The sequence below is a fragment of the Sesamum indicum genome, linkage group LG3, assembly GCF_000512975.1.
Source record: "Sesamum indicum cultivar Zhongzhi No. 13 linkage group LG3, S_indicum_v1.0, whole genome shotgun sequence".
Classification (NCBI taxonomy): Eukaryota; Viridiplantae; Streptophyta; class Magnoliopsida; order Lamiales; family Pedaliaceae; genus Sesamum; species Sesamum indicum.
In genome coordinates, this window is record NC_026147.1 from 3,261,173 (window position 1) to 3,272,227 (window position 11,055).

General features: G+C 30.2%; 1 protein-coding gene across 2 annotated transcripts; it reads left to right on the forward strand.

Moving 5' to 3' along the window:
- Window positions 6,318–8,935, forward strand: LOC105157140 (two-component response regulator ARR5). 2 transcript variants are annotated; one of them, XR_847422.2, is made up of 6 exons: window positions 6,318–6,661; window positions 6,833–6,909; window positions 7,104–7,181; window positions 7,293–7,363; window positions 7,603–8,160; window positions 8,778–8,935. XR_847422.2 is itself a non-coding variant. In XM_011073450.2 (5 exons), exons 1-5 carry the CDS (start codon window positions 6,538–6,540, stop codon window positions 7,871–7,873), a joined length of 621 nt encoding a protein of 206 aa, XP_011071752.1. In that variant the 5' UTR covers window positions 6,318–6,537; the 3' UTR covers window positions 7,874–8,200. The 2 variants fall into 2 exon arrangements, 1 of the variants encoding a protein (XP_011071752.1); XM_011073450.2 differs by lacking the exon at window positions 8,778–8,935 and having other exon boundaries at window positions 7,603–8,200.

Here is an 11,055-nt window from a genome sequence, read left to right on the forward strand (position 1 = left end):
ATCAAGAACGAAACCAAATAAAGGGATCAAGTGCTGGAGATGTGTAATTTTTGCTCCGGGTAGGTTTTATGTTAATTTTCAAACATCGGCAAGATGAATGATAATCGTTTATCATTTTGTTTACGAGATATTGTTATTTTAGGTAAAAATATTTTGAATAGATAAGAATTATTTTTATGAATACGTGTAATTATGAAATAGAGTTACAATGTAAAAGGCTTTTTCTTATAAAGATCAAGTTTGAACGCGAAAAACAATGATGATCGTGATATATTAGCACAGTGTAGGTTCACTATTGATGTGCCATGATTCATACTGTCCAATATTTTTACAGCTAGTTCCAAAAAAAAAAAAAAAAATTATGTAAAAAAATGTTTATTAAGAGGTAAAAGTATAATAACTAAATATAATGTTAAATTGCAATATGTTTTTCTTTAAAAAAATTAGCATAGTTATGAACATTTCCTTATTGTTTGTGATGATGCCCTTATTGAGCAAGACTGCAAGTTAAGCATCCTAGTCCAGCCGGCTAAAAGCCCTGCTGGCAGGACAGATAATAGGTTATCAACAGGGAAGAAAAGACCCACAAACCTCGCAACTACCTTATTGAGGCCCAAGAAACAAGCTCATTTTCAATCGGACACATCATCATACAAGGGGGGGGACACGTCATATATAGCTTGTCCACACATTTGTGCACGTCACCTTAAGATATTTTCAAGTGGTTCCAATCAAATTGGTGACTGATGAGTTGGAAAATCTATGAATAACCAATTTTTTCATTTTTTGGCAGACTTGATAGGGATTAGTCCAGCTCACGTATCTCAGTCAATATTTATCTAAATCTCAAACGGTTTATTTTGGATGATAGCCAATTCAAATTGCTTTCCAATGACGTATGGAACTTAGCAACTAACCCCATATCCAGCTCTGTATAAGTTTATAAATAGAGATCTTGTGCAGTCACTTGATAGCATCATTCTTTACTCTCAAATTCTCACTTTCTTGCATTATCCTTTCTCCGTTTTTAAGCTATTCCAAACTTATAATTTGCACTCGTCATCCTTAATCATATCTCACCATTATTCTCACTTTATTTCAAATTTTTCCTTGTAGTTACCCTCTGTTTTGCAGGGCTAGTCCTCTGATAATCTTAGGATTTCCTTGAAGATCCTCCGACCCTTGTGGTGTGGTCAAATTTTGGGTAAACATCAGTTTGAAAAATTACAAATACTCCCCGATATTTGATAAAATTATATAATTTTTGGATGGAGATTTGAAATTGTCAACTTTTCCCTTGTGGTATTTTTTCTAAAAAAAATAGACAAGGTGGATAAAAATTTTGAAAAATTATAAAAGAAATTATCCACTTGGTAAAAGAAAATAAAAAATAAGTAAAATTATAATTTATAGCCCTTAAAGATATTTTGGTCAGCTTACCACAAAAAATTGATAAAAACCTAATAGAAACTAATGGGTTGAGTTTCTTATTAGACACCCACTAAAATCAATAGAATATTAATAATTTTTATAATAAGGGATTATCTATAATTATGTAAAATCTTAGAAAAGCTGGTTGTAATTTATCCTATTTTAATTTTCATTACATTTCTTTTTTCAAAAGTTAAGAAAGTACTCAATTTTAATTTTTCTTTTCCCTTAGTCCCACAAAAAAACAATATTTTGTTAAAAATGTAAGTCATGGGAGAGAATTGAAAATTTAGTGACTTATCGTTACTATGTACTAAAACTCAAGATTTTAGGGTTGTGTTTCATTTTATTTTTGAAGTGTTTTGTTTCGTATTTTGGATATAAAGAGAGAAAAATAGAGATAAATAAATATGTGCTGGAGATAGAGCGTATATTTGAATTTATTTTTAGAGGTAATTTTAAATATTTTAAAATAAGTGGTGTAGGTTTGATATTGGAATTTAGGAGACAAAAATCACTATTCATTGTCAAATCATATCTCTTTTATGTATAAATATGTATATATATAAGTATTGTATGTTTAATATTGTATTTTTTGGAGACAAAAGTCACTGTTTATTATCAAATCGTGTCTCTTTTATATTATATTTATATATAACTGTATTATACATAGAAAGTTCAAAAACAAAAACACACACAGACAAATATAAAAAATAATAGGCAAAGTCTCAGAAATTGTCCAAAAATGAAATCAAATATTGTGTAGCTTAACTGTTTTTGAAATACAAAATATGATTATTGAAAATATCCATATCTATATTTATTTATAAATAATAATATCTTTAAATAATTAGTTGTATCGATAATTTTTTTTTCAAATGCATTTAAAAAATTTATTTTAACAATTTTAACCAATCATTCATTTTATATTTTTCTATTTTGTATACTTAATAAATATAATATAAATTTAAATTATGCATACAATTCTTATATTTTTTATGTAATTGGTAAAAAATTAAATAATTTTTACTTGTGTTGTTATATGTATTAGACTTTTTTAAAAATAAATTATCAATATAATTTTAAAATATTACATTCAACATGCACATACACTGTAAAATATGCACATCTATAATATAATTAATATATAATATTTTATAATTTTTTGAGTAATGGTATGATATATTTTAATTATGTGGACATGTAATTAAATAAAAAAAATGTATTTACACATATTTATATGTATTTTTTAACATAAATTATTTACTTTGTAAAACATATTTACATATATTGAACTTATAAAATTTTTTGTATTACATAATTTATAAAAAGTTATAAATTTTAAATATTAATTTTTAAATAAAAAATTGAGTAAAATTTTAAATCACTAAACGTAATTTTGGGGGAGATTTTGTTAATAAATTATATTTTAAGGATAAGTAAATTGTATTTTTTATTCTATTAATACCAAATTATTTTATCATGAGTATTTTTCTTATCTTTTCATACTTTAGAAGATAAATACAATTATATATATAATTTAAGAATGCAATATGTATTTAATCAAATTACTATATAATTAACTCAAATATTATGTTGGTTATAAATGCTATCATATTAATGAATACATAATTACAAAAATACATGATATGTTTATAACATAATTAATTTAAGTGAAAGGATTATTGAATTAAATTTATTAAAATATTTTATAAGTTCATATATTTTATAAAATATTTTTAGTTCTTATAATACGTTATCTTACTTAAGGATAATTACACTCCCCTCCTACAAAGTTTGGTGTAATTACACGTAAATACTTGTATTTTGAAATTATATCTAGCATCCATGATATTTTCTTCTGTCTAACAAATAAGTCCCTCAATTAGTCAAAATTTACAGAATTTTGTTGATATTAATAAAAAAAATCCGATTAAAATATATATTTATCCCCAATTGATTTATTACAGATCAAATATTTTTTTAAAGATCAAATTACTTTATACGTCTTCATGCTTTAATGCATGTTAGGAGGTAGTATAGTCGAAAGAAGTTTGTTTGACCTGCAATAAGTTAATAATAAGTCAATTGAGGGCGAATATCCATTTTTATTTAATTGTTCTTTAATATCAACAAATTCGATAAATCTTAACCAAGGAATGACTTATTTGTCAGACGAAAATAAATATAAAAAATACTAGATGTAATTTCTCAAATTAGAAAATTTTTTCATGTATAATTACACTAAAATTTAAGAAAAAATACAATTATTCATATAATAAAATTATGCATGCATATACCACTTAACTGTGTCTAATTGATTTTTTAAAAAAAAAATAAAGAAAAGAAAAAAAGGAATTGATTGATGAGTCAAAGTTGTGATGGGAATTGCAAATGTGGGATTTTTATTTATTTTTGAAAGAATATAAAAGGAGATTGGGAAAATCTTTAAGGTGGGGCCCAAAATCTAGGTTAATAGATTCTTGTGTTAGAGGCGTGTTTGGGGGTACAGAAAGGGAAAATGCCCCCATCATTAGTTGGGTTTGCCCCTTTTGTCAAGCCGCCGGTTTCTGTTGGGACACGACTTTTTATTACCTGTTTTGGGTCCAATGAATTTTCTTTTCCTTTGTTGTCCATCTATCATCATCACCATCTCTCATCTCATCTCATCCATCCCATTGGGAGCTACGTAGACTTTCTAGATTTTCTTGAATCTTGAACCTCAAGTCAACTCAAAAGTCATTTACACTTTTGTTGGGAGTTGGGATCTTATTTTTAGTTTTTTTTTTTTGAGAAAATATAATTTTGAGTTTTTTGAAAATTTTATTTTTAAAAGTCATTTTCAATTATACATTATTTTAGATTTTGAAAATTTATTTGTTTAATCCGATCTTGTTGAGTTGGCGCATTTGTAATGAAAGTTTATAGTTAAATCTACTGAAAACACACGTATCAAACCACCCTTCTAGACCTCGTTATTACCTACAAAAAAAGGATGTGACATGACTTGTTTTAAGAAATAAAAATAATATTGAACTATATGTTTCAGATACAGTATCTATTAAATGTCGAACATATTATATCCAGACACATATTATGAATCTAAGTTTGGGAATGTACAATGCGAACATATTTTTGTTTTTTGCGTAAAAATCAATAAAGTATCTTCATCCCGTCGAAATTACTGAAAACTATAAATGAAACAAAACGGGCTTTTTAAAGGGATAGTTACACTCCACTGTCTTGAGATTCGGTGTAATTATACGTAAATTCATGTGGTCTGAGAAATTACATATGCACTCTCATGTTTGTTTCTGTCTAACAAATAAGTCACTCCGTTAGTCAAAATTCATTGAATTTGTTGATATTAACAAACTGAATAAAACTTGATATTTATCATTGATCGACTTATTGCTGATTTATTGCAAGTTAAATATTCTTTTTCCAACTAAACTACCATTATAATAGTGCGAATATAGCTCATTACATGGATTAAAGCGCGAAGAAGTATGAGGATAATTCAATCATAAAAATATCTATTTAACCTATAATAAAATTATTAATTTTTAACTAATGAAAGAACTTATTTGTTAGACGAAAATAAATTTCAGGAATGCTAAATATAAATTTCCAAACCACAGGTGATCTACATATAACACCAAATCTCAGGAGATGAGAGTATAATTATTCCTAAATATTTATTTCAATTATGTAATTAAGTGTGTGAGGCGACTCGAGTAACCACAATTGGTTCAAAGAATGTTTGTCTACCAAAATACCTCAAGCATATTTATTACTAACGCAGAAGGACCATCTCTTTAAATTTTATTATCATCAATAATATCTTATTTTATTCATGCACGTTTAAGATCAATGAAATTTGTTTAAGAAAGTATCAATTATGATCAGTTATTTATTTTATTTTTTTTTCTCTTTCATGTAATTAAATAAAATAATAAAAATTTAAATTGTACACACAAATCTAGTATATTTTGTGGTAAATAATAATATGTAAGGAATTGTTCCTACATGAGAAAAAAAATATTAAATACCAAATCATGTCTACAGTTATTTTTGTAAAAATACAAAAATTACTGTAAAAATCAAATCATGTATTAATAGCGCGTGTTTTTATATTTTTATCTATTGATAATGTAAAAATGGAAGAATTATGATGGATTTTAGTATTTTTCATAGTGTTTAAAGTCATTTTCTATTCACATCCCTCCTTAGCTTCATTTAATAGAAGAATAATAAAAAAATATATTTATATATACATATATATTTTAGTTTAAATTTAAATTAGAATATAAAAAATACTTAATTTAAAATTTTAAGAACATCCCTCATATTTGTTTGACAAATTTAAATAAAAATTTATAAATCATTGAAAATTCGTATTATAATATCAACATGTTATATATATATATATATATAGATTTTGAACCAAATCAACACATTATAGTTTGCTTTCAAATCATGATTAATAAACATTGTGCAGTGAGTGAATCAGCCCAAGATCCAAGACCAGTCAACCGGCAGCCCCACTGCACCGCACCCCACTGAATGACCACACAGTGTGGGATCTTATTTCTTGAAAATTTCCAACCAAATCTCACCCAAACGCTCCGCGGAGACAGACACAATCACTCCGAAATTCACACGTTATTGCACCAAAACCCTGCAGCCGTACCACCTTGTCTGCCACCCCCAAATCATTAAACAAACCCAAGAAAATATACATACAAATGTATTTATATTTATATGTATTTTCACATAAGTTGAAACTGTCAGATAAAGCGACAAGTCGGGTATAATGGTGAGTAGATTTGCAAAGATTTTCTCTCTCTCTCTCTCTCCCTAGCCTTTTCGTTTTCCCCTAAAGTAGATTTCTTTTTCTCTCTCTGTGATCTTACACAGCACCCAACGACAGCCCCCCCACCCCCCCCATATATATAAAGTGGGTGTTCATGTTCGGTATTGTAGATGTGTTTTTTCTTGGCTTCGAAGCGCCTTTCTCAGATAGGAGAGGAAATCGAAGAGAGCCCACGTACGATTTTCTTGAAATAGAGTTGTTTTAGGAGAAGTCCAGAAGGGAAATCGGCTATGGAGGAAATGCGCAGTGATTGTTCTTCAAGTGGAGTTCAAGAGTTGCATGTTCTTGCTGTGGATGATAGTCTTGTCGATCGCAAGGTCATTGAGCGGTTGCTCAAGATTTCTTGCTGTAAAGGTTTGTTTTTTAATCCCTTTGAAAAACCTTCTTTGTGGTTTTGAGTGCCTTAGGAAAGTTTTTTCTCTTTGTTTTCGGTGTGTGTTGTGTGTGTAACTTCTTCCCTTTTCTTATGTTTCTTGGAGTTTAGCTTGGTTGGTTGCTGAAATTGGTTTAGTTTGGATTTGCCAGTGACTGCTGTGGAAAGTGGGAGGAGGGCTTTGCAGTATTTGGGATTAGATGGAGAGAGAAGCTCTGTTGGATTTGATGTAAGAAAAGAACCTTTTCTTCTCTGTTTCTTGTTCTTGTTTTACTGCTTTCTAGATTTGGGATTGATGAACAAAAAGGGTTCTTGTTTCTTACTTTTACATTCAGATTTGAAAACCCTCTAGTTGATCCAAATGTTCTTTGATTTGGTCTGAGAAACATCTGCTGATTGATCTTTGGTCTATGCCTGTTCCAGGAATTGAAGGTGAATCTGATAATGACAGACTATTCTATGCCTGGAATGACAGGATATGAACTTCTCAAAAAGATCAAGGTTGGTTTTTTGCTTTCTTTCAGACTGCATTCCTTAACCGAATCATCCATAATAGTTGTCTTTGTTCTTCCTTGATGATGACATTTTTGCTGCTTATCCCATTTTTGGCAGGGCTCCTCGAAGCTGAGGGAAATACCGGTTGTGGTTATGTCGTCGGAGAACGTTCTGGCTCGCATCGATAGGTATCGTCTGCTGGATGTAATTACTCTGTTTGATGTGTGTATTGATCTCTCTAATTGTGATTCTTGGAGCTAAAATTTGCGAATTAGACCTTCAACTAGTGTTTGATCTTGGAGCAATTTAACCAACATTTGGACAATCTTAGAAATTGTCTTGAATGTGTTTGTCTTGTCCTGTTGGAATGGAATATGTGCTTAGCAGCTTGTCTGATTTGCATATGCATTCTTGGCATAATGTTTAGGTGTCTGGAGGAAGGGGCAGAAGAGTTCCTCGTTAAGCCCGTGAAGCTCTCGGACGTGGAGAGGTTGAGAGACTTCATATTGAAAGGGGAGGAAAAGAGCGAAAGGGAATTTTCGCACAAGAGGAAAATGTCCGATGACTCGTGCACACTAACACCATCGTCGATGGCCTCCTCACCGTCGTCCTCTGATTCTGATCTTCCGTTGTCTCCTATGTCAATAGTATCGGATGAGCCTCGGCCCAAGCGTGCAAGATTGCTCGACGACAATTGATGAACCGATGATTGTAGTTTTGATTCAGTTTTCCATTTTGTCGGCCATACAAGATTAAATATCAGTAGGTACTAGCGAGGATTGCCTCTTTTGCATATTTGGAGGAAGCATCGGCAGCTTAGAATTGTACATGATATACTTGGTTGTAATCTCACGAGACTCGCAAGTAAACAAAGGGAGACACAAGCCTGATGAATGATCCGTGGAGGCGAAGAGCCCGAAATTTTTGATTTTTTCCTTTTTTCTTCTCCTGGTGGGATTGTTACAGTGCAGAAAATTCAGAATAGGTACCAATTTTTGTCAAGTAAATACTGAAAAATTTGTAGGTTCTCTGTTGTTGTACATAGTGTAGTTTAGGTTCTTGCAACATCTGACCGACCAAAAATGGTTTACATGTTCAGCTTCTTGCAACATTTGATAGAGCAGAAAATTTTCAAATCATCTTTAAAAATCATTCAAAATTGTCGTCACATTCTTTTGGTATATATTTCAAAACTTTTTAGGGCTGTTTGCATTTGTTATATTTTTTATAGATAATTATATTTATACCCTTGATTTATGGTTTATTTATATAAATTATTTTTATTTTTTGTAATTATAAAAACTATCCCTAACAGTCAAAAAATAAGAGTTATTTATATAATGATGCTAATATTTTTAAGGGGGGTGTGTGAATTTTTAAAAAAATAAGGGATGATTTGTGTAAGTGATAATAATATTTTAGTGAGTGTATGTGTAATTATTTCAAAGATAGGGATAATTTTTATAAATATGCCCAGATGTAGACATCTTAATTTGATCGTACAAAATAAAAGAGCCCTAAACGTTTATTTATTTGGTCTTATTAGCAAGAAAATCTCAAAGTATTCTGATTTATTTCTTATATATTTATTTATTCTTACAGCCTGCGACTACGGATTCGAGGTTGATTGCAATCATGACCCAAGAAGTGGTATTGTACAATTCCCGTGGCCCAATTGGGTAAAATTTCATTGCACAAATGGTCCTCCATTTTTAGCATGTATTCCCAAAACACCCTATTATTTGAATTAAATTTCCAAATGATGTAAGAACTTTTTATTTGCTGAAGGGGCACCTTCCTCTCTCACAATTTTACTTTAGTAATTATAAAAATAATTACAATATAAATTAGTCACACAATATAATTATAAAAATATGTTTTATTTTAAAAAAATTAAAAATTACACTTGCATGCATCCATTCCATTAGGGTTTGGGCGAAAATACGGATCTGAACTAATTCGTTACATGAATTGAAATTTAAGGGAGACTAACAGTATAGGTTAGTTGTGGACGAACGCTAAATTCGAAAAGTATTCATAGTTTTCAAACAATAATAGAATATATGTAATTATCTCAAATTTTAAAAAAAATATTGTAATTTATCCTGAAAATAAGGTACAGTACTTTGAATTGCGTGTTTTTTACTAAAAAAAAAAAAACTAAAGCAAACATTTGTAATATTTTTTTTAATTATTTTTGAAAAAAACTAGAAAATTGAAACAAACAAATCGCTATATATTTCATTTTTCGCTACGTTGTACACAAACATTACTGCTATATACGCGACACTTTTCAAGATGCGCAATGCAATTGATCCAATATAAAAAAACGAGTTGTTTCGTCCCAGGTCCACTTGGAATCGGGTTGGTCTTGAGCCTATTTCAAGTATTAATATTTAAGACTGGCTCAGCTAGTGGCCCAGGGGTCAGGACCACGCCAGGCTTACTGCGCCATTTTTTTTTCCTTTTAATAGTAAATGGCATATAATTTTTTTTTTCTTTCAGAGTTGATTTTAAATTTTTATTTGGATTTGTGATTATCTAAGTTTATTTTCGTAAATTTGTTAGTCAAATTATTATTTAAATTTATTATATAGTCTTAACTATTTTCTAACTATTTTTTTAGTCATAATTTTTGTGTGATTTAGTTTATTATTTATTTATTTTATAAAACACCTATAAGTTTAAGTAATTAATCAAAAGAGAATCTCAATTTCATTAAAAAAATAAAATAAAACAGACACATTCAGTCGGTCTATAAGCTGGACTTAAGTTTAAAAATAGATCCAATTGAAACCCATTTAAAGGTCCAAAATTATTCCCAAATCGATTGTAAATAGTAACGAGTCGATCTTGAATCGAAATTTTTTTTTTGGACTGATCCGATCAATTCTGCACTGACCTGATTCATTGTACACCTCGACTTTGCTATGTTGCAGGACCAAAGTAAATGGTGGTAGCTACCCAAACAACATCGAACAAACTGAATAACTCTGCATTTATTTATATTGCCTTTTCAATTCCATGCAGTAATGAGGAATGTTACTTTACGGACAACGTTCTTGTCATGTCCAAAGTTGTACATTAAGATTATGACACTTTGATAAAAAATTTTGGTTCGAATTGACTTTGATCAAATTGAAAAGTATTAGTAACGAGTGAAATTACAGTCGATATGTAATTATATGTATTGTATAATTGGTTAAATGTGACAAAAATCACGATTTTTATTTATTTTTATTTTTGGTCATGAGTGGTCCTCTTAGAGAATAAGTTGTACAAATTTTAGGACATCATGGGTTAAGTCAAAATTTAATGTATAAATATTCTTATAAAGTTGGCATAATTATAAATACTGATTATTTAACAAATACCTTCTTATAATGAACTGTCACGAGAAGGTATTTATTACACGATTGTTAATTTTATAATTATGACATATTCAAACTTCGATTGATTCTCAGCGAGACTTTTTACTTGATTGGTAAAATAGAGGGTTCACAATAAAAGAATAATATAAGTTCGAGTATCAGAAATACAGGTTCACTGCGTCCGCGCAACATGGCTCCATCTAGATTTCACCCATTGTCGAAAATTCCCCACTGCTGCCTCTCGTAGGAGTTTGGATCGGGTCTTCGTCCCAGTGTGGCTGGTCATCCTCTCGGACCAGCTACTGTGATCATCGCCTTAGTAAGCTATTGTTTCACCAATTAGCTAATCAGACGCAAGTCCCTTCTCGGGCAGATTCCTTCTTTGGCTCTCAGCCTACGGGGTGTTAGTAGCCGTTTCTAGCTGTTGTTCTCCTCCCAGGGTGTCACGGGCTGCCCGCACACTAGGCCCCCGTGACGCGCACTTCGGCCACTCAACCGTTCTACATGGC

Coding starts and splice junctions, on each gene's coding strand:
- LOC105157140 (XM_011073450.2), top strand. CDS start 6,538: ATGGAGGAAATGCGCAGTGATTGTTCTTCAAGTGGAGTTCAAGAGTTG. Junction 6,910..7,103: donor GAAGCTCTGTTGGATTTGAT/GTAAGAAAAGAA, acceptor TGCCTGTTCCAG/GAATTGAAGGTGAATCTGAT. Junction 7,182..7,292: donor AACTTCTCAAAAAGATCAAG/GTTGGTTTTTTG, acceptor CATTTTTGGCAG/GGCTCCTCGAAGCTGAGGGA.